The 24555-nt window shown below is 40.0% G+C and overlaps 1 protein-coding gene across 3 annotated transcripts in view; it reads left to right on the plus strand.

Moving 5' to 3' along the window:
- TTC39C (tetratricopeptide repeat domain 39C) overlaps positions 1-24555 on the plus strand; it is a 104912-nt gene that overhangs the window by 8602 nt on the left and 71755 nt on the right. The window contains exon 2 of one of the 3 annotated variants that reach the window (XM_073212905.1): positions 15003-15067. The exons of the other annotated variants lie outside the window; for them this stretch is intronic. Within the exon in view, the coding sequence (XP_073069006.1) occupies positions 15021-15067 (47 nt within the window). The 5' untranslated portion in view covers positions 15003-15020. The remainder of the gene's footprint in view (positions 1-15002; positions 15068-24555) is intronic. 3 annotated transcript variants of the gene reach the window in all.

The following is a 24555-nucleotide window of genomic DNA, read 5'->3' on the forward strand; positions in this document are numbered from 1 at the left end:
CAGCCCCCTGTGGGGCCCTGGGCCACCCCGGGTGGTGGTGGCATGACATGGTTTGGCGTTACTTGCCTCTCTGGCATGAGAAGGCAGAAATCTAGGTCCCTGACTCCTGAATTTCAGGAAGAACTGGTTTCTGGGAGAACTTGGTATTTGGGAGGGGAAGCCTTCTAGAGCAGTGGCTCTTGTCTGTCAGATCTAATGCCCTCTTTTTGTGAAGTAATCCTTCTCCTTCAGTGATTCTAAAATTGATAGCTGAAATGACCTGCCTGCATATACAATGTCTGGAAGTCAGTAGAATTCCCAAATAGGATTATAAAGAAGAAAAAAAACATAATAAAAAAAATCACATATACTTCAAAATGTAAATGATCAATGCACCTTCATCAGAAGATGGAGTGGTTAGGTGCTTGTTCCTGTGTATTATGAATACTTTTGAATTTAAGAGAGGGTCCAAAGCCACTCTACAGTGGAAAAACTAGAGAGTGGCTATATCTTAAAGAAGTCACAGGCTGAACTTAAGAAAAAGTGGAGAAATAACCTTAATTGAAATAGGGTTTATATGCCAAGGCAGAACACTGACTGAAGTGGAGATAATAAAGAAGCACAATATTCTTGCAGTGAGCCAGGCTATGTCAGGGTGGGGTCAGAATAATTAATTCCCTGACTTAGGATGTGGGCTGTAGACTGACAAAGTGTTTCAGAAAACAGATCTCCTATCTTTAAATTCTTCCCCAAACCAAGTACTTTGGAGACCAAAGCTGTTCACAGATGTAGGGTTTAGGGATAACTTGGAAAAAAAAAAGTTTATAAGGAAATTGGGACAGAGGTGGGGGAGGTGGAGGGGTGCCCGACCCCACGAGGATAGTGCCAGAATACAGTAGAAAAACACGAATTACACCCAAAATAAATAATTTGTATATGCAGTATTTGTAATTTAAACTTCACTATGGACAGATCCTGAACATTGGGTGACAAAATGAAATTTATTCAGGGAAATCACTGGTAGCCAGTGTTTTATGCCTTTTCAGTGATTTATTTGGCTTTAAACATACTTAAGGAAGCGTTCAGTGTCCCTGCTAAGTTTTGGCACGGGATAGCCACAAATACAGCTCGGCAGCTGCAGTGTGCTGGCATCTCAAATGCCACAGCAGTGTTTCTGTTGGTGACATAATTTTCTAAAATTGTGAACAAATCTTGATAAAGGGTGTATTTCAGCAGTGCCAGACTGACTTTGTGCTTCTGTGCCAGTGGAGGTAGGTTTTAGGACCAAATGGTGGTAAACAATTTTTCATCCATGTGATTTTCTAGATGTTCAGAAGTTGTGCAGGACATGGGACAGTGTGCAGGACCCGCACACATATTGCAGGGTGTCCCATGTCTGTCCTTGGCCTGCTCCACTACTGTCATTGTGAAACAGCCTCACAGATTCTCCAAACACCTCCACAGAGAGGGTCTGAGCTTGGAGCATGTGGTTCACGGCTAGGTTTGCTTTCTGCAGTGGAAATCCTGGGGCTGTTGAGAACAGCCCAGGGTGGGTCTGCCTGTGACAGGAGGGGAGCGGCTGGCAGGCCCCGCTGCTGCTGAAGGAGTATGGTGGAGAAGGCGGTGATTCCATGGCTTCTGCAACTGTGGGTGCCAGGGTACAGCCCCCAGGTTGGGTGCCTCCAGCGTTGGGCCCCGCAGGTTATTGCTTCTAAACACCAGCTTTTCTAGGTCATATACGCGGCTGTTTCTAGGCAGAGGGCTCCAGAAAGGTGTGTTAGCACCAGTTCTTCTGCCCCCCCCATTACAATGGAGACGCCCAGGGCCCCTTACCCTCCTTCTCTGTGCAGAGTTCGCTCCCAGGAAGTGCGTCTTTCCAGCCTCAGGGGACTTTAGTTCAGATGCCTGGTCTCCCTGCCCTCTCCCTTCCCAAGTCTCCTTAACTTTGAATCTCAGGAGGTAAACCAGTCCACATGCTTCGCAAGAAGTGAGCAAGCTTTTTGCTAAGTAGGTTGTTTACACACATCCAAAAGGGGCCAAATCCCCAGGAATCAGGACACAGTTGCCCCGAAGTTGCATAGCCATGGGGACTGCAAAAGTGATCCTTCTAAAATGGGAGAAAATAAAGCAGAATGCTTTGTGATGATTTTCTGCTCTGTTGTACTTAGAAGCAGCTAGTAGGAAACACCCTCACCCACAAATTCATCTCTGGCAGGGTGTTTGGATACAGAGATACACTGAGCTTTCCCTTGTCCCACCCTCAACCATGACATGAACAGCATCGCATATGCCTCGTAGCTCAACCTGTTCCTACATGCTTGATCACACCATCATATTCCTTGCTGGGTGGGGCACTTCTAGAAAAACGTGAATCTGAACCCTACATGTCCCTGAGTTCCTGCGGTTAGTGAGCATTATTTGCTGGTCTTCCCTCTCTGGACTTCTTACCATCTAGACAGCCGCCTTTTTCCCTTGGAATTGTGTTTTCTTGCCTCATCTCTGCAGCAGCCCCCTTTCAGGTTTTACTTCATGTAAATTATTCATCCATAAAGTAACCATCGCCAGATAAACAAATTTTAAATATTTCTATCATTTTTATCTCTTTCACATAAATAAAACGGTACTGTTCTAACAGGACAGAAAATGAAGGGAAAATGACATTTTGTGTGCAAATCCAAGTTGAATTTGCTAAATGACGGAGATTTGGGTTTTGAGAAGCAATTGGGTTAAAATACAACCAGTGCTGCCTGGTGTCTGTAGGACTGCTTCTAGTATAATGAGTCACGCCAAGGTTTCAAGTGCTTTTTTGCCCCTCATTTTGAACACTGAATTGCAAAATCTCAAGTTATGTACTGTCAACTGGTTTCTGGAGCAAGAAAGAACTTGGTATCTTTGTGTCTTGTGAATTCTGCTCACCCTCTTTGTTTAGGGCTAAAATAAAGACTCATGTTGGATTCATCAGCTGCATGCTTTTCTGAAGTTGTGACTCTTGAATTAGCCAAGGCGAGGTTGGGGCTGCCTTTGTAGGCCTGCAACTGTTGGGGTAATTGGGCTTCTCACTCACTTTCCTCCACATGATAGCAAGGTTCACATCAATTTAATTGCCCAGAAAAGTGTGTTGTTTATATCTGGGATGCCGTTTGCTTTAGATGTCAACCCCTTGGATCCAAATGTTTTCGGTTATTTCTGCACTGACGTCAATTGCCAGAATTACTTTAAATTATTAAATTGCAAATTGAGCTAGAAATTATTCCTCTTGAAATAGCACAGGGGGGAAAAAGCGGGGAGGGCATGGGAGAGGAGAACTGGTTGTCTTAAGTAGCTTAGCCGAGTGTCAGGACCTGCTGTGGTGGAATTCTGAGAGCTGCTTGTTCTGGAGAAACTGCCTGTGTAAAAGTGTCAAGCAATGAGATAATGGTTTGGGTATTTCCTGGGGCCCTTGTGTGGCATCTCATACCTTGGTTTGGCTTATAAGAGAGTAGTTGAGACTAAGTAGAAATTGTAAGCTTTTCTCTTGATAGAAGAATGTGGAGTTTTTATCTCAAAGCAAAATAAAACAAAAGCTCATCAGACACCTATGCTGTTGAAGTCTAAATTTATGGCTAAGGAAGCTTGTGAATAATAAAGTAAATACATAGGAAATTTTCTTGATCTCTGCTTTACTAAGAGTTAAAGGAAAATGTAGGTGCCTTGGTGAGAAAGACATCCTTCTGTACAAAGCTCGAAGTTGTTACTAAGACCTAGTTGACTAGTTTTACTATGAAATTTTTGTAGGAAGATTAAATTTCTAGTTACACTTTTAAATGTCTTTTAACTGCATAATAGAGAAATCTGAAATTTCTGAATTATTATCTACAGTAGTGTTTGAATTGCTCATATAACAGCTCAGTGTGTTTTTATTCACACTTGAAATATCCATGTCGCTTGTGGTTTATTACCACACATAATAAAGGAACCCTGTTACAACCGAAAGGTGAGAAAATGATGAAAACATGTTCAGCTTCGTCACTTTTAAAGTAACCCTTGTAGACAGATTGGTTGGAAAAACTTTTTAGGTCGTTGATAAAATGTGTTCAGTGCTCTCTCTATAAGTTGCTTATCAGTGCTGACACCATCTGCTATTGGCATAGAATGGAGGTGATTGAGTTAATTATCTATTTGTATGATTTAAGATAGAGAAGGAATGAATGCTGATGAGTTAGGAAGACATTTGATACACATTAATGACAGATTAAGAAAACCGTAAAAAAGTTGACTTTATTTAAACTGAAGAGCTATTTGTAGAATATCAGTAAGTCTAAATAAGCATCAGACTGTAGCAATAAATGAATCTGAATTAGCAAAGCCAGAGAGGATGGAATATGGTTAGAAGTATTACAGTCTTGTAATTGTACAAAGGAAGAAGTAAAATGATTTCTGTTTGCAGATTACACCTTAGATATAGAATATCCCCCAAATATCACACAATAATGTTCGAATTAATAAACAAGTTCAGCAAAGTTGCAAGATATAAAATCACCACTTAAAAATCAGTTGCATTTCTCTATCCCAACAGTGAATAGTCCGAAACAGAAATTAGGAAAAGAATTTCATTTACAATAGCATCAGAAAGAATAAAATACTTAGGAATAAACTTAACCAAGGAGGCAAGGGCTTATGTACTGAAACTACAAAACATTGCTGAAAGAAATTAAAGAAGCTGCCAATTAATGGAAAGGTGTCCTGTGTGCCTGGCTTATGCCCAGAAGTAGGGTTTCGGAAGGTAGTGTTGCAGGGTCTCAGATAAACTGTCTCACTTGGAGGATTAGCTCAGACTATGAATTAATTTCTTTCACTTGTTTTCGGGCCTGCATATATTAGACTTGCTGTATAGTCTTTGTTGGTTATTGTAACGCTTCAGTATTACCCACTTAGTCCTTCCTTGGATGTTATTTGTGATCCCTTCTGAAGGTTAAAATTCAACGCAAATGTATGATGATAGAAAGTGTAGTTGATGGCAAGTTGCTATTTGTGAACTCATAGTGCTTCAAGGAGATCATAATGGGACTGTGGCCTTCTGCATTGTTATGTGGCTCTGGAGGGCAGGCACCCGGCATCAAGTCAAGAGAAAAGATATTTTACTTTTCATTCTTCAGGTCGCATTTTGAGACTCTCCTGCAGATGGGGCCTCACTTGGGGTCAGTAAAAATACAACAAAAATTACAGCATGCCAGGCACTGTGTTGTGTGTTCTCATTCAGTCCTCCGTATGACCTCTGAGATAGTACATTTCCCCCTGTTTTACAGATGAGGAAACTGAGGCTCCGCAGAATTGTCTTTCAAGCCCATTCATTTGTCAGAGCCAGGACTTGAACTCAGGGCCTTGGAATTAGGGGAGTGTCAGAGGGGGTACCTGGAGAATGAGCAGGGAAGTGGCCTGGGGCACTTGGGCTGGGGGAGCAGCCATTGCCTGGGCATGTGGGGTACCTACTCAGGGACAAGCTGCACACGGAGAGCTGTATTAAAAGCTGTGATAGAAGATGATGGTGGTAAAGTAAGTTGGTTCCAATATCTATGCAGAATCATGGATTTTTAGCTTTGCTCCTTGGGCAGTAGGAAGCCACTGGGGTTTTTGAGTAGAGGAGTGATAGAAGATTTTTTGTTTTAGAAAGCTAACTTTGGGATTAATGTACACAGTAAATGTGGAGGTCAGACAACAAGTTAAGTAGCAAATAGTCCACCTGGGAGCTGCCAGGGCAGAGGTGATACATGAGAAAGGTTTTAGGAGGTAGAATCAACAGACCTGTTTGGTTTTTTTTTTTTTTTTTTTTGCTATTGTGGGAGGAATTGGGTGTTCTGGATCACTTACCTATATGGTATTGCCATACAGAAAGGGAGAAAGAATTCAGAAAGAGGAACACATTGAAAGGATTAAGTAATGTAACAATTTCTTGACTGATTTGTCATCAACTGGGAAGTATTACACCACATTGGGAAAGAAATGTATGTGGTATTGAATATTGAAAAAGGACTTGAAGGAGCTGGTTGAGTATATGGGAGGTCTATTAGCCACCATGATCGGACCACTTGTGGTTATTGAATTTGGGATTATAAAAACGAAAAAACATCCAGTAAACATTTTGTTCTGACTTGTGATGTAAGACCAGGGCCTTGCCTTTGTGAGCTTGCTGATGGATTTTCAAATTGGCTTTCTTGCTTCAGCTGTACCTATAAATGCATGCCTGTGATTTTCACTATCAGGTTCTTTAAAGTGGAGCCAGAGTTTGGAGTCATTTGCAAAGCAGTCTGGGTGGAAGATCCTTGGTTTTATAAGTATTGTACAGCTCTTCCTCTCCCATTAATCTTAAAGGAACTTTTAAAGTCATGTGCCTTCATCAAGCTTTTCAAAGCATTTATTTCTCATCTATATAATACTTTTTGTACCCTTATTTCATCTATTTACATAATAAACAATGAATTATGAAACTGAAATAATAAATTTAACAGGCACAGATATGGGACTCCCAGTAAGCACAGGAGAACCTACTTGCATGAGTGTTCAACAGGTGTAAGGAATCTATTTCTCTCCCTCTAATGTTGGTTAAACTGGAGATTTATGTGAATAGATATTGGTTGAGTTTCTACTGTGTGTGTATGTATATAAAACAAGGTTTGTAGACATCAGTTTGAAATGGTAGCACCGTATTTTTATGGGCTACATTCTAAATTTCTGATTATGTTTTGAGCAGTTAAAAAGAAGAAATGTAGATTGTAGAAAGTATTATGCAAGGATACTTTAATATGAAACTGGAGTTAGTGGAATTTCCCATGGAGATAGTAAAATGAGATGGACTGAGTCCAAGAAAAAAGTGTGGGATCTGAGGGACCCTTGAATTACTAGATAGAGATGAATAGAAGTATTCCCTCTGAAAGTTAGGTTTATATATGTCATTTCATAATTTACAATCTTTTACATTCCTAATGCCGTCAGGTAAGGTGGTCTTTGCTTCAGAATGAGCTCACCTACTTTGTAGCAATGCTAAAAGCCTGACTGACTCACTTCTACAGCAGCCTGAGCATATAGTCCATTATAAAGAAACTTGGTTGTTTTCCCTTAATAGAATTAGCATTGATTAGCTAGCAGAGAAAGGGAATTCTGTTGGCTTTTGAGAACACTTGGCTCTGCCTTGCAGCCAGCCTGTATGTGACGGAGCTCTGGTGCATGGCTGGTCATCGGAGAATGCACCCAACCCCGGGCTCAGGGGTGTGTTAACAGTACAGAAGGCCCGGGAATGCTGTTTGCCAGCTCAGAAGAGGCAGAGCAAATGTTAGACTCAGCAAGTTTTCTGACACACGGGCCAGCAGCAGTATCTGCCTTTAGGAGCAGCGGTAATCGTGAAATATCTTAGTGACCTTTTCCCTCTCATATGTTTCCTGGCTTTGCTTTAGTTATTTTAACAAAGGAGAGAAATCGAAGCTTTTAATAATTTTAATGGGAATGATACCACCTTGTCTTTTTAAATTATTAAATATTTTAAATACATAAATAAGTACAGCATGTGAAAAAATACAGATGTCCTTCACACTCACTATTAACAAACATTAACATGTGCCATATTTGCTTCAGATGTAATTAGAGAAAGAAGACATTACACACGTAGTCAGGATCCCCTGTGTACTCCAGGGTGATTCCCGTTCCCTTCTTTCCCTCCCCAGAGGCTGCCACTCTCCTCAGGTTGGCAGGTGTCTTTTCCATTTATATTTGCACCTTTACTGCATGTTTCTCCCCATAAATAACATTTAGTGTTTGTGTTTTTGAATGTACATAATGAGTATCCTTTGAAGTTTGCATTTTTTCACCCAATTTTTTATTTTTGAAGTCTGCATATGCTGATATATATAAAGCAAGTGTAATCGTTTTAACTGTTGAGCATTGTTTGGTCATATGTGTGTGTGTGTGTGTGTGTGTGTGTGTACACATGATGTACTTATTCGTTATTCTGCCAATAACTATTTAGGTGAGTTCCATTTCTCTAGGGTCCCTAACAGTGCTTTAGTGAACATCTTTGTGTATGTCTCGCACACATGTGCAAAACGTTACCTAGGTGCATATCTACATATGGACTGGTTTGGTTGAAGGATTGGTGTTAGTATATATTGCCAAATTTCTCTCTTAGAGGCTTTGCAGGGGATTACAGATTTCTCTTTTAAGTGCCTCCCCTCTCCTATATACAGTATAATTTTTAACTCATAAAAAGACTTTTTTAAAAGGCAGAAATACACTCTATATACATACAGTGTAAAAAAGGGATGTGCCTGCTGGCATTTAGGGCCTCAGGGATTTTTCAGCACACCCTGTGTACAAGGCATTGTGGAAGCTTCTGTGAGCAATATGAGGGCAGCTATCATGCCTCTTATAAAAATTCCTGTGTGTACTACCTGCAGGGTAGTCTATGCTGGTGATAAATGAAATTATATGGAGGAAATAAGGCATAGTTGTTGTCTTCAAGAAATTTAGAGTTTGGCTGGTGTTATACAATATGCACATATGAAAAATACACATTTATGAAGCAAACAAAGGGTAGTAGAAAGTACAGTTTGTAGAAATAGCTTGAAAATTAAATGGAAGCCATAGATGTTGAAAAGAGTGAAATCAAAAACTATTTGGCGATACACTTCTTTACTCTTATTTCTTCCTCCCATCTTAGAACTAAAAATTTAGAGAAGCAAGTTATTAGAGCACTTAGTCAACACCCTGAAAAATAAGAGGATGGGGAAAAACCAGTCTTCTGAGTACATACAGGGCCTGAGATACTGCAACCAAGCACTGAATGGGAGGCCAGGTACTTGACACGTGTCTGGGACACCTGCCAGCCTGCTGCTTGGGGCTGCAGCTGCTCCACACATGAAAAGACCTTAGGTGCTTTTCATGCTGCCTGATATTCAGGTTTTCACACGTTTCAGGCCATCTCATGTGCAGAGCTTACTGAATTCTGTCCTGTGCCATAACTCTTAGGCCAGTAGGAGTCCCTGAGCCAAGGGCACAGAGAAATGCAGGTGTGCACCCTGGGAAGGTTCTCAGACTGGGAGAAAGATCTGAGGTGCATGGGGGTAAGGTGGTCACTGAAGACATGATTTTGCATCTGCAAGGTGTTCCCAGGAATTCCTACTGGGCTCATGGTCACTGCCACCCCTAATATTCAGCACCTCACAAGTCAGGACAGCATGTTAACTTGCCAAAAGTGTTTTTGCCTCCTGCTACTGGATGCAACTTTATACAGTAAAGGAAGTTGACAGGAAGAATAGTTTAGTGTATGTCTCATAGTCAGTTTTGCTGGAGCCATAGTAAACGCAGGCATTTGGTTTCTCTCTGTGGACTCAGCATCATGGAGAGGGATCATGGAAAAGTCATATATTTTTTCAGGATTTGAATTGGGGTGTGAAGAGGAGAGGGGAGAGCGAGCAGCCGACAGTTGAGAGGAAAAGAGCAGTGGGGGTGGGGAGGTTAAGGGCGTAGGGTTTGCCTCAAGCCTCCAAGGAAGAAGAGATGACAAAGCGAGCGAGGGCCAGCTTGTTGGGGGACTTGAACGGCCAGCCTGGCGGTGGTTTGTTCTGACATCCTTTGGAAAGAGGCAAGCTGGTCAAGGAGAGATTGCTGTTGGGAAATGTCTCCAGGGAACACTGCTTTTTGGCAGTTTGGTGTGGACTGGAGTCTCCGGGAGGCCAGTGATGAGAGGAGAGGCCTGAGATGGAGGCCGGGAAATGAGAAGACAGGAAACCCAGCTCCCAAAGGCCTGTGAGAGGACGAGGTGCTAACAATCATAATGCAAAGACAGAAACACTTCTGGGAATGGGATCTTAATTTGGTTCAATGAAGCTGGTCTTAATGAATACAAGAATTCTTTGTTTCAGGTAGGAAAATGTTAGCAATATCTTCAAATTTTCCTTCCCAAAGGTTTACGCTAGAATATAGAGAATATTAGTTAGGAAACAAACCTCTGTCTGCCAGCATTTGTAACTTACCACTCTTTTGAAACAAAAATCTTAACCATGCCTCTGAGACTTTGCTCCTCACAGTGAGGTTTGGGCTCAGCAGCATCAGATCATTTAGGGGTTTGTTAGGATGTAGAATCTCAAGCTTTATTCAGACCACCTGAAGGAGGATCTGCACTTAGAGGAGGGGGCCTGCTGCTCGGTCAGGTGTGAGGAGCACTGCTTCAACAGTCTTCTGGTGACTTGAAAAACAAACTTGGACCTTAAAGAATTCTTAGGATATCTTAAGTTTTGTTTTCTGCAAGGCTGTAAGAAATACCAAGAATACCATTTTAGAAGTTCAGTTACAGAATTGATGATTTAGCAATAAATAGGTTTTTGTTGACTGTCAGGTTTTCCACTCTGGGATATAAGCTCTGTGCAAAAGGGTCTTATTTCAGGGCCTAGGACAGTGCTTGGCAAATACAGGTCCTGAAAAGATAGGTGGGATGTTTTGAATAAGTAAATTGGTGAAAATTAATTATGGATCGGTATTTTAAATTTCTTTCATGTGCACATTTTAAAAGTTTGCCTTAGGCTAATTAAAAACTTTGCAGATTGTAAAGGAGATAAATGCTTACTTATTGATAAGTTGAAAAAGCCAGAAAATTAGAAGAACATTACTCTTTACTCCCATTGCTCGTAGACATCTTAGGATATTGGTTTGTGAATGTTTTGCATAAGTTGTCATGCTGCACATGTTACTTTTTCTGCTTTTTCCTGTATCGTGACTGAATTTCTGCCTTTTTGTGATTATTATGTGCCAAGCTTCAAAGTAGGCATATTAGATACTTTTCTCATTTGCTTATTACACCCATATAAGGTGGTATGATTTTATCAGATTTTCAAATAAGGAAACACAGACTGAGCTTTTGTATATCTTGCTGGTGGTCACACAGCCAGTCCGTGATCCAGCTGAGATTTAAAGTCAGGCCCATTTTCCAGAGCCCATGCTTTTTCAAACACATCAGCATAGGTATTTCCTTAGTACTACATTTTTTGGGTAAAAATAATATTTTGCTAGGTGAGCATATCATAATTTGTTCAACTATCTTGATTCTTTGACATTCTAGTATTTGTATTTCTTGATACCATTATAATACTACAATGAACATCTTGCGTAGAAACATTTTTCTGCATTTCATTTTTCTTAGGGTAGATCTTAGAAATATTTTTAAGTTTCTTGAAAGACAGGTAGATTGGTAACTAGAAAACATAGAGCTTTCGAAAAGGTTTGCACCAATTTTCATTCCCATCGGTCACTGTAAATGCTACATTGTGTTTTTGAATGCATATGGGTAAACTAATATGCTAACTCTGCTTCTTCAGGAAAAAAATTCATTTGAACATGTTTTTTTGTTTTTAATGGTGTCTTTTATGTCACATATTTTAATGCATATTTGTTACTGAAATATTTAGTTGTCCCTGTCAGCTCCTATTGCACATGGAATTTTATCAAGACATTCATGCTGCCGTGCTCAAAACCTTAGCTTAATAGAGTCCATGGCTTGTTAAGATGTACATTTTCACTGGTTTATATTTTAATTATAAGTTCAGGATTCTCTTTGTAAATTTTGAGGTTTTTTTATGGTTACAAACTTGTTCAGCTTTAATATGTATCCCTTTTCTCAAAACATCATGACAGCCACATCATTCTTTGACAAGATGTAGTGTTTCTTTTCCTTCTTTCTCTGTCTCCTCTCTTTTTCTCTCTCCACTTTTATTTCTTTTTGTAGCAGGAAAGTAGATGGTGTATAGAGAGGAAAGCCCATTAGTGTTATAACAATAGCAAAATCAACTGAACCAATTCTTACTTAGATGTGGTTTTATTTGGTACTTTAATAAAAGTGTTGGAAAGGAAATATCTCCGACTGTTAATATTTGGAATCATAAGAGATCATTATAAAATGTATTATCTCTGTATTGGAGATGGGACCAGTAGAGGAAGACTATGAAAGTATTTGAAAGTAGAGCGCCCACTTATTCATTTAGCCGTGTTTATTTGATACATTGCCAGTTTATTTTTATCTGTGGCATAGTTTTCCCAGATACCATCACAGCATCTTTAATATGGTAAACTTTCATTCTGTTGCTGAACAGGATCTCTTACAGATAGGTTTTATGTATTACATGTATGATTTTGTGGTCTGATAATACCACTACTGGAATAGAAATAAGAAATAGAGTGTTATAGTTTAATTATTTGTGTGAGGCTCATAACCAGTGAATTTAGAAAACAAATACATGTACTTCCCAAAATGTTACAGGGCTTTGCAATTTTGAAATACTTGATGAAGTGTAAGAGACTGATAGTTGCATAAGCACTTACGGACTTCTGAGAGTGAATTGATCTCGCTTAAATTCAATTAACTACTCTATTTCAGACTTCCTTAAGTAAATGAAGTGTTTCTACTTTCTACCCTTTTACATTTATGCAAGCCTGCACATGACGGAAAGGCAGTCATGCCAGTGTAAGTAGGAAATTAAAGGCCTTTACCATTCTCATTTGAATTACTTGTTATCTTAAAAAGAAAGATGTAAAATTTGAACTAAATGTAAAGTTTTAGTTAAAACAAGTGATTTTTTTCTGCCTCTGTTCTTCAGAAGAAGCAACTCATTTTAGTGCAACTAAACTAATTTTAGTGCAACTTTGAGTAGATACTGCTTTCTTTTGGGGGACTCTAATTCTGTTATTGAAAAATCGTAACAGTATTTATCTTGTAAGATGCCACTTTCATGGAAAGTATCCATGATTGCTGTTTTGAGTTTGCTTTTTTCTTAAGTGGGTTTTTCAAAGGCAGGGACTTCTTTTTGGGCTGGAGTTGACTACAAGTGTGTAAGTAAAAAAAATTTGTTATTTTCTACCATAGAGTATGTTTCTTGTGAATTATATACATTTTTATTGTTAAAGTTTTGAAATGTAGTTATAAAATGAACATATCAATTCATGATTATGTAGTTGAGTTGCTTGCCAACTCGAGAGGAATTTTTATAATTACATAATAAAAAGGAGTCCTAGTTTAATTAAGAAGCTGCCTCTGTAATGCTACCATATATATTTTTTGGAGTCCTACAGGTGAGCCATTCAAGAAATACACTTGTAAGATGACCTTTCAAGGAGAGCTGACAATAAAAGCAGGAAATCATTTTCAACATTTTGTATACCTAGAGACTATGCAAGTCTTAATCCTGTTTTCAAGAGTATCTTCATAGGCATGGAAAATGTTATTTGTTTCTTTGGACCAATTCATTATTTGTTAGCCTCATTTCTAATAAAGCATACCTTGCTTTATCCTGTTTCGTAGATCCTGTGTTTTTTACAAATTGAAGGCTTGTGGCGACCCTGCAACAAGCAAGTGCCAATAGGCACTAGTTTTCCAACAACATTTGCTCACTTCGTGTCTGTGTGCCACATGGTGATAATTCTTGCAGTATGTCAAACTTTTTTGTTGTTTGTCTTGGTGATCTGGGATCAGTGATGAGCACCCACTGGAAGCTCAGATGATGGTTAGCATTTTTTAGCAAATAAAGTATTTTTAAATTAAGGTAGGCATGTTGTTTTTTAAACATGCTATTGCACACTTACTACTAAACTACAGTATAGTGTAAATAAAACCTTTATATGAATTGGGAAACCAGAAACTTCATTTGACTCACTACACTGTGACTTACTTTATTGTGGTGGGTCTGGAATCAAACGCACGATATCTCTGAAGCATCCCTGTGCACTTGTATTTTACCTTTTGCATGCCAGGCACTGTTTGATGAATTTTTTCTCTCAGTGAAACAGCTCTACAGCATGAAAAAGAATAAACAGTTTCACCTATCACATAACTCATCATGTAGTTATCATCTTCTCTGCCTTCTTTTACTAATTCTTTTGCTCATTTGCTTGTCACCTATTCATTCATCCATTGATTCATTCATTCACTCAGCCTTACTTGTTGAGGGTGCCGTAGATGCCAGGCCTGAGCAGGCCCTGTTCCAGAGGAAGAGCAGTGGAGTGTGTGACCAGTGTTCTGACGGGAGAAGGCAAAGGGGCAGAGGGAGCCTGGGTGAGGGCTTTAGCCTGACCAAAGTGGCCAGGAAAGGTGGTCTGGACCCTGCACCTTTTGGCCCAAAGCCTGGAAGGTTGAGCAGGAGCTAGTGAGGCAGGAGGTGGAAGGTCGGGAGCTCAGACTGGAGAACCCCATGTACCGAAGCCCAAGGCAAAGGGCATGATTTTCTCTTCTCACTGTGTTTTTCTGGATTTGGAAATTTCACAGGATAAAGTAAAAATGGAAATGAGATGGAAACATTTTACATTTTTCCCGTTTCTTAGGACAGACTTTCTATGCATATATTTTATTTCCTGAATATTGATGCATTAAGTCATCTGTTATATTAATAAGATCAGTTAATTCTCTCATTTGGAAGTTAAAACGTGGGGACTCGGGACCAAATGTTTTTCCCTGCCTTTCATTCTTCCCTCCCAGTCTCTTCTCATCTCCCTCCTCCTGGGCCTGGCTGGCTGGGTGCTGGGCCACCATTGTGGACTCGGCGTAGGGGGTTGGCACTCAGCCATCCAGGCTGTCAGCCCCCTCGGCCCCCACCCTGAGCCACACACACTGGGTCCTCTGTCCTGTCTGCCATTCGGCTTCCGTAGCTGCTCCCCAAATCTCCCTCCAGCCCAGGGCCTAAGGTAGACACCTGAATCTGCCAGCTTTTCCTCGGCAGGGCTCTAGGAAGATGCCAACAAGTAGAACTCTGGTTTTGCCTTGCACTTGTCAAACCAGGTTGTATTTTAAACGATCACAGTGGCTTGGAGGGGTATCTTGGCATATGTAGGGGGTGCATCCTTCATGTACATACATCATCGAGTGCATCCATCAGAACAACTGTCTGTAGGAAGGTAAGGATCAAAGGCCTAGTCATTTTTTTCAGAGTGCCTCGTAGAGTGGCTCCCTGCAGAGGATTGCGGCCCCAGCTTGTAGGAACAGATCATTGAGGCATCTACTTATTCCGTCTTTACAGGGTCGGGGGAGACCTGGAATGTCAGCCTGCCTGCCTCCAGAAGTCCTCGCGTGCCCTGCCCCAAGGTGATGTCTTCACTGCTTCCAGGGAGAAACTTTCATGTCTTCTTGGCAGAGAATTACAAGGTCGTTTTCTATAAGATGCGAGGCCATGTCATCAGCAGTTAATGTAATAAAAGTGAACAGCAAGACACTCCAGTGGCTCTAAGTGCAAACACCGTTGCACACACACAGGCAACCCCTCCCTGGGACTGCCAGCCTCCTGGCCTGGAGGTGTACCTGACCCGACATGGGGCACCCCTGGGGCCAGCAGGTGGTGCGCTAACGCCTCCCGTATCCCCAGGGAGGGTGGGCACACCGTGAACATGAGTCTGACCAGAAGACTGGCTCCGTCCCAAACACTCAAAATCAAGTGGTCATAAACTAAACGACTGTGATGATCAATGTTTTTAGAGATATGCTGTCCTTGAGATAAAAAGTTCCCCAGTGATGGTGCTTTGAATTGTATCTGAAAAGCAAGAATAGAGGCTTGAGAATGAAATTGTTCCTTCCTGATAAAGGGAACAGGCACATTTATATTTGTTTGTGGAAGCAGTTTTTATGAGCTCAGCTGGATGACAGTCTTATATCTTGTTATTTTTTTAAAACTTGCAGAGTAACGTCCGTCAGATGGAATGTCATAAGCCGTCTACCCTCCTTCTATCTGCATTTATTATTGGGATGCCGCTTTCCAGCAGCTACACACAACTGCTGGGGTTCCCTGGCAGGCTGACGAGGGTTCTCGTTCATCTGTGTATCTCCAGCGCATAGCATAGTGGCTGCTGTTCCCTTGTTGTTCAGCAAATATATTTTGAGTGGATGAGTGAGTGAAACAAACGTACATTTATTAGAATTTTCCTGTAGCCTCATGTCTAGAAGTGGTCACTTTTCATTAACTTTCTTCCAAACAGCAGAACATAATCTGGTTACAACTTTGGGGTGTGATTTTAAATTTAATGTCCTGTTTTTTAAAACATACTTTTGTTGTTTTCAAACATGAAAATTTATAGTTTTCTCTTAGATAATCTAACTTTGTTGATGGAGGCAAGGAGCAACCTGGAAAAACACCTATCATTTCTTTGACTTTGATAGTAAATTGTGTTGCTTTTGTTGGACATGCTTTCATAATCACAGGACTAATCATTGGGCTTGGATGGGGTTGACAATCTAACCCCCCACCACCACCACCAAAAGTCTGAGAGTTGGCTATACACTGTGCTGCTCTAAACTGGAAATTTATCCTGGAGAATGCAGAGCAATGGGGTGCATGGACCTGGGTCCCTAACTCAGACCTGTTGGGAGGATGGAATCAGTGAATGAGAGAGAGCCCCTGGTATTTCTATGGAAGTAGTTTAACTTTTCTAGAAGAACTGCAGACAGTGAATCTTACATTACAATCTGCCCCGTAACAAGCTTCAAAAGGAATGTTCTGTTGACACTCTCCAACCATAGGTGAGGCTGGTAGGGATGTTGTATGTAATATAGGCAGCATGTTTAGACTTTTGTAACAAAATGCTTTCAGAACATATTTTTCCTTTTGAGAAATATTCTTAATAACTATTATAAATCATGTTAAGAAAAACCCTTTAAATGAGCTTTTTTATAGTTTTTTTACCCCTCGATCACCATTTGAAAGAATAGAGCACTCTTCTTCCTAGACCTAGACCTGTGGTCTGGAGTTTTTCCTTCCTTACCTCTGAGGCACCTTTTCCTTTTCTACATATGATGGACTCTCTCTCCAATAAATGTTGGTTGAATGAATGCTGCCAGAACAAGGTGCTGAAAATGTGTCCTTCCTCTTCCTTGCTCACACGGTAGGAGCAAAGGTGAATCTTTCAGTCTCTTTGGTTGGTGAGTAGTAAGAACTTCTGTGCTCTTTGGCACTGGCCTGCCAGACATCTCTTTCTCTATGATTGCTGTAACATCTCCAGATTAAGATTGTGGCTTCTGAGTAGCTCACCGTAATAGTTTCCCATTGCTGAGTGGTGTTAAAAAGTAAGCCCAGTATGTTTGGAAAACATAGTTCATTGCAAAAGAATCAAATTAATCTTATGTAGTGATAACACACTGTATTCAAAGTTACACAACGGAAATACAGGCGTGTAAAAATGGCTAATAGTCCAGGAGTCGCAGGTACAAGTTCAGTGAGGTCTATGTTCAGGTGGTCAGTGTCCCATGAAATGTAGACAGTTCATGTCTTTATTTGGTACTAACTTCAGCATATTGCAGTTTTTAACTCAGATTTCATTGAAAAGTTTTGTAATAAGAAGTTTATTATTTTTCTTAGTAGGGTGGGGAGAAGCCAGCTCAGAAAGAGGGAAGATGTCACTAATAAAAATGAAAAACAAATTTTTATTTGAATGCATTTCAAATCTTACTCACGCTAATGTTGATAATATAAAAAGCAGTCCCCAAATCATTTGCATTTGTTTTTGGAAAAACAGAGACTGTTTTGGGGAATAATCTCATATGAGTTTGTCCCTCTCTTTACATATTTTGCTGCTATTTTTCTAGTACCTGTGTGCAGACATACCCTGGGCCACAACTGGGCACAGCTAGACCTCAGCTGCCCCTGTGTGAGTAACTCAGGTCCACTTAAGCAGGCTTTCATTGTTTTGCTATAGAATTGCTGCATCATTCTGTTTGGTTGGCTGGATATAATATATTCTGTTGAGATGTTCGGCAATAACAGGGAGCATTTAGAATAAATAAATTGACTTAAGTGGTGCTTTTTTCTCTGTAAAAGATATGCAGATGTAAGGAGAACGTCTTTTGTGATGTTATTGAAACATGATTAGTGTGGTTTCGCTCAAGACTGTTTATCCTCCCACACACTATCATTTATCATTGAATAAAATTGTTGTAAATCTTATCGGCCCTTGCAAGAAATATTCTAATTTTTCATTATTCAGACGTATTGGAATGTAGGTTGCACAAAACTTTTGTTTCTGTATTAAATTCTATCAGAGGTGTTTTTCTAGATCATAATAATCCACTACCTGGTTATTGTATGAGACATTTTTCTCTTGTAGACTTTTTTTTTCCATTTTCAAAAATTTTTTAATTGTGTTAAAGTATATACATAACATGAAATTTACCATCTAAACCAGTTTTAAACATACAGTTCAGTAGTGCCAAGTACATCCACATTGTTGTTTGACCCATCTCTAGAACTGTCCTGCAGAACTGAAATTCTATACCCATTAAATAACTTTCCATCCCTACTGCCCCTCCACCCGCCAAACCCACCCCCATCCACCCAGCACTCACCATTCCACTTCCTGGCTCTCTGAATTTGGCTACTCTGGGTGCCTCAGATAAGTCAAATCTATAGTGTTTCTGTTATGACTGGTTCACTTAGCATAGTACCCCCCAGGTTCATCCATGTTGTAGCATTTAGCAGTTTCTTTTTTAAGGCTGATTAATATTCCTTTATATGTATATTCCAAATTTTGTGTACATTTTGTTTATCCACTCAGCTGTCTTGGGTTGCTTCTACCTTTGGTTGTTGCATGTAACGCTGCTAGAATATGGGTATGCAAACAGCTGTTCTGATTCCAACCCTTTTGGACATCTACCCAGAAGGTCGTATGATAAGCATATTTCTAGCTTTCTGAGAAACTGCCATACTGTTTTCCGTACTGGCTGCACCGTCTTCCATTTCCACCAACAGTGCCCAAGGGTTCTGATTGCTCCACATCCTCACCAACTCTTGTTATTTTCATTTTCTTCTTCTTTTTTAAGTAATAGCCATCCTAATGGGTGTGAGGTGGTATCTCATTATGGTTTTGATCTGTGTTTTCCCTAGTGATTAGTGATGTTGAACATCTTTTCATGTGCTTCTTAGCCATTTGTACATCTTGGGAGCAATATCTTTTCAAGTCTTTTGCCTGCTTTTTAATTGGGTTGTTTGGGTTTTGGGGTTTTTTTTGGTTGAGTTGTAGGACTTTTATTTATATAGTCTGGATGTTAACTCCTTGTCACCTAGAGGATTCACAAGCATTTTCTCCTCATCTGTTGGTTGCAGTTGCATTACCACTCTGGTGATTGGGTCCTTTGCACAGAAGTTTTAAATTTTGACACAGTCCAATTTATCTATTTTTACTTTTGTTCCCTGTACTTTTGGTGTTACATGCAAGAAATCATGGCCAAATCCAATACCATGAAGCTTTTCTCCTATGTAGACAGTTTTAAAAAACCCAGGTTTTCTCTGTCTGGGATGATGTTGCAACGAATGGCTTCATGAACTTAACTTTTTTCTTCTGTTGGCACTATTTTACCTTCAGAAAGAAAAATGGAGCCCTTAACCAGTTTTGTCCCATTGTAGCCCATGGAGATACTAGGCAGAGCAGAGGATGTCACTTGTTAGCAAATACGTGTTTCTGAAGGCAGGGAGGGAGGCGGCTAGAGAAGTGTTCAGTAATACTTGGTTGATTGTGGAAAGTTAACCCCCATGAAACTGTGATTTTTAAAATAGCATGGCACCCAAGAGCAGCCTGAGTCACAGAGAAGGCACAGCCCCTTTAGTGGCAGTGAGATATGAATTTATGCAGTTATTTCTATTTTTTTAGAATCTATTGAATTATTTATATTCCATCCAATAAAATTAGAGTACATATTGTTTTCAAACACACATGGAACATTCATGAACATTGACAATATCTAGGTCATAGAGCAACTCAACACATTTGTAATAATTCTTATCATATAGAGGATGTTCTCACCATAATGGAAACAAACTAGAAATGAATAACAGTAAGATAACAGGAAAACATTGAATATGCAGTTATTTCTTCAACCCTTGGATCTGGGACCTTGGGCTGCTGAGAGGTGAGAGTCACTGCCATGGGCTGATTATGATCAGGTTCAGGTTGCCCTGGCTTTCCTTGTTAACCCACGAAGTCCAGTCTCCCTACACATTTGAAGGGGAAAAAAGTCGTCTTGGAGAATTCTTCTAAGAACTTAACATAATGTAAATATGGAACATTTTCAGAAAAATCAAAAGCTTAAATTCTAGCCATTTGTCAACTGTGTTGAGGGTTATACATTTGAAGAAACATTCAGGTAAGGACTGTCTTGTAGTAATTATGCTTATTTATTTAATGGAAAAATAAGCCTTTGGGGATCAAATGTATACATGGCCTTCCACTGGATTTCAGGAAACTGAGATACATCATCAGTCCAATTTTTAATATTATGGAGAAACTTGTTTTTTCAATTTCCATGGGAGTGCTAATGAATTGAGGAGCAGATGATTAATTACTTCTTTCTTTTCACAACAGGTTTTCCACCTTTGGGAAACTCCTTACACAGACACAAAATTAGAACCATTTTATTACTGATGGCTCATTTTTAAAAAGCAAACTAGATTTCAAACAGCAGCGCCCATAAGAAGCCTTCTCCTCAAAGGATTGCAAAAGACATTTCTCTTGGGGGGGATTTTTATTTATATGTTTTTTTTGTTTTTTTTTTTTTTGGGCTATTTTTTTTTTTGAGAGGGCATCTCTCATATTTATTGATCAAATGGTTGTTAACAACAATAAAATTCAGTATAGGGGGGTCAACGCTCAATGTACAATCATTAATCCATCTCAAGCCTAATTCTCATCAGTCTCCAATCTTCTGAAGCATAACGAACAAGTTCTTACATGGTGAACGAATTCTTACATAGTGAATAAATTCTTACATGGTGAACAGTACAAGGGCAGTCATCACAGAAACTTTCGGTTTTGATCATGCAATATGACCTATAAACAATCAGGTCAAATATGAATATTCGTTTGATTTTTGTACTTGATTTATATGTTGATCCCACATTTCTCCTATTATTATTATTATTTTTATTTTTAATAAAATGCTGAAGTGGTAGGTAGATGCAAGATAAAGGTAGAAAACATAGTTTAGTGCTGTAAGAAGGCAAATGTAGATGATCAGATGATCAGGTGTGTGCCTATGGACTAAGTATTAATCCAGGCTAGACAAGGGCAGCAAGACATCCACGGATGCAGAAGATTTCTCTCAAAGCAGGGGGGGTGAGGTTCTGAGCCTCACCTCTGTTGATCCCCAAATTCTCACCTGATGGCCCCCCTGCGACTGTGCCTGTCTTAGGTTGTTCCTCCCTTGAGGAATCTTACCCGTCTCTGGCTAACCAGTCATCTTCCGGGGCCATACAGGGAAATGTAAAGTGGGTAAGTGAGAGAGAAGCCATATTGTTTGCAAAGGTTAGCTTTTTACTTCTTTGCAGATTTATGCCCTGTGGCTTCTATGCCCAGCACTTGTCTCGAGGTATCTTTACCACCTGGAGGAATTATGATACTCGGTAAATTCGATCTGAGGCACGAATTCTATTTAAGGGTTGTAATTAGGAAGGAAGAAGAAAAGCTATAGATGTAGCATATGAAGGAAACTTGGGAGGATTGATTATTTCTTTGACATATCTTCTTGTATAGTACCTTAAGTATGTATAGGTTTTAAACTACTAACTAATTTGCACACACATATTAACATAATAGGAATACGGTGACATAAACAAAGCAAATCTATAATTACCATCCATCTCCAGTGAAGCCAAGAAAACCAGTTAGGCACCCTAGGCATTTGTGAAAATTTATCTATGATATGATGGATATTGTCCAACTGTACTTGAACCATCAGACAAATTAAAGCAGCCCATTTCTGGGATCTGTTCACATCCCATATGTTCTTTTAACCATAGATAGTCTATAGTCATGAGATTTTGGGGTGCTACAACTTGCACCCCTCCCAACTCCTGGTTGAGTTCCAACAGTACAGATCTGGTCAAATTCGTTGTCTCACTGTATGCACATGCCAGCCTAGACATCTCCCTCCTCATTCTTATGGCAAGTCCAGGAGACGGTGGGCTGGATGCAACCACAACCGCAGCATCGTCCGGATCCCTGTGGAGGCTTTTTGATGATCATCCCCCGGCACAAGTCCTCCAGAGAGTGCTGATGCTGGAAGCTCCTCCTCATATCGTATCTTAGTTCATTTTCTGGGTATCCAGGCTAGGCCTTGATCTTCTGCATAGAAACAAAGAGACCCTTTGCCCACACTTTGACATGCCCTCTATACCACTGTGCAGAACTCATTGGAGGTCAGCACACAGTAACTGCTTTTTTTTTTTTTTTTTTTTTTAAATTAAGAGAAAGGAATATTATCAGAAAAGAGTACCTCCATAGCTGATCATCTGACACCCTTTAAGTGATCAACATTAAGGATATTTAAAGCATGCGTTGATCTTTGATTTACCAATAGTTTTATCCTGTTAAGGAGTAATCCCCCTTTTCTTTCTTTCTTTCTTTCTTTTTTTTTTTTTTTTTTAATTTTTAATCTACACTTACCTGAAGAATACTATGTTAACTATGCTCTCCCCTATATCAGGTCCCCCCTAACAACCACATTACGGTTACTGTCCATCAGCTTAGCAAAATGTTGTAGAGTCACTACTTGTCCTCTCTGTGTTGTGCAGCCCACCCTCCCCTTGTTCCCTCCCCCCCATGCATGCTAATCTTAATACCCCCCTTCTTCTTCCCCCCCCTTATCCCTCCCTACCCACCCATCCTCCCAGTTCCTTTCCCTTTGGTACCTGTTAGTCCATTTTTGGGTTCTGTAATTCCACTGCTGTTTTGTTCCTTCAGTTTTTCCTTTGTTCCTATACTCCTCAGATGAGTGACATCATTTGGTATTTCTCTTTCTCCGCTTGGCTTATTTCACTGAGCATAATACTCTCCAGCTCCATCCATGTTGCTGCAAATGGTTGGATTTTTCCACTTCTTATGGCTGAGTAGTATTCCATTGTGTATATGTACCACATCTTCTTTATCCATTCATCTACCGATGGACATTTAGGTTGCTTCCAATTCTTGGCTATTGTAAATAGTGCTGCGATAAACATAGGAGTGCATCTGTCTTTCTCAAACTTGATTGCTGCGTTCTTAGGGTAAATTCCTAGGAGTGGAATTCCTGGGTCAAATGGTAGGTCTGTTTTGAGCATTTTTTTTTTTTTTTTTTTTTTTTTTTTTGAGAGGGCATCTCTCATATTTATTGATCAAATGGTTGTTAACAACAATAAAATTCAGTATAGGGGGGTCAATGCTCAATGTACAATCATTAATCCATCTCAAGCCTAATTCTCGTCAGTCTCCAATCTTCTGAAGCATAACGAACAAGTTCTTACATGGTGAACGAATTCTTACAGAGTGAATAAATTCTTACATGGTGAACAGTACAAGGGCAGTCATCACAGAAACTTTCGGTTTTGATCATGCAATATGACCTATAAACCATCAGGTCAAATATGAATATTCATTTGATTTTTGTACTTGATTTATATGTTGATCCCACATTTCTCCTATTATTATTATTATTTTTATTTTTAATAAAATGCTGAAGTGGTAGGTAGATGCAAGATAAAGGTAGAAAACATAGTTTAGTGCTGTAAGAAGGCAAATGTAGATGATCAGATGATCAGGTGTGTGCCTATGGACTAAGTATTAATCCAGGCTAGACAAGGGCAGCAAGACATCCACGGATGCAGAAGATTTCTCTCAAAGCAGGGGGGGTGAGGTTCTGAGCCTCACCTCTGTTGACCCCCAAATTCTCACCTGATGGCCCCCCTGCGACTGTGCCTGTCTTAGGTTGTTCCTCCCTTGAGGAATCTTACCCGTCTCTGGCTAACCAGTCATCTTCCGGGGCCATACAGGGAAATGTAAAGTTGGTAAGTGAGAGAGAAGCCATATTGTTTGCAAAGGTTAGCTTTTTACTTCTTTGCAGATTTATGCCCTGTGGCTTGTATGCCCAGCACTTGTCTCGAGGTATCTTTACCACCTGGAGGAATTATGATACTCGGTAAATTCGATATGAGGCACGAATTCTATTTAAAGTTTGTAATTAGGAAGGAAGAAGAAAAGCTATAGATGTAGCATATGAAGGAAACTTGGGAGGATTGATTATTTCTTTGACATATCTTCTTGTATAGTACCTTAAGTATGTATAGGTTTTAAACTATTAACTAATTTGCACACACATATTGACATAATAGGAATACGGTGACATAAACAAAGCAAATCTATAATTACCAGCCATCTCCAGTGAAGCCAAGAAAACCATTTAGGCACCCTAGGCATTTGTGAAAATTTATCTATGATATGATGGATATTTTCCAACTGTACTTGAACCATCAGACAAATTAAAGCAGCCCATTTCTGGGATCTGTTCACATCCCATATGTTCTTTTAACCATAGATAGTCTATAGTCATGAGATTTTGGGGTGCTACAACTTGCACCCCTCCCAACTCCTGGTTGAGTTCCAACAGTACAGATCCAGTCAAATTCGTTGTCTCACTGTATGCACATGCCAGCCTAGACATCTCCCTCCTCCTTCTTATGGCAAGTCCAGGAGACGGTGGGCTGGATGCAGCCACAACCGCAGCATCGTCCGGATCCCTGTGGAGGCTTTTTGATGATCATCCCCCGGCACGAGTCCTCCAGAGAG

The sequence above is a fragment of the Manis javanica genome, chromosome 9 (genome assembly GCF_040802235.1).
Source record: "Manis javanica isolate MJ-LG chromosome 9, MJ_LKY, whole genome shotgun sequence".
Classification (NCBI taxonomy): domain Eukaryota; kingdom Metazoa; phylum Chordata; class Mammalia; order Pholidota; family Manidae; genus Manis; species Manis javanica.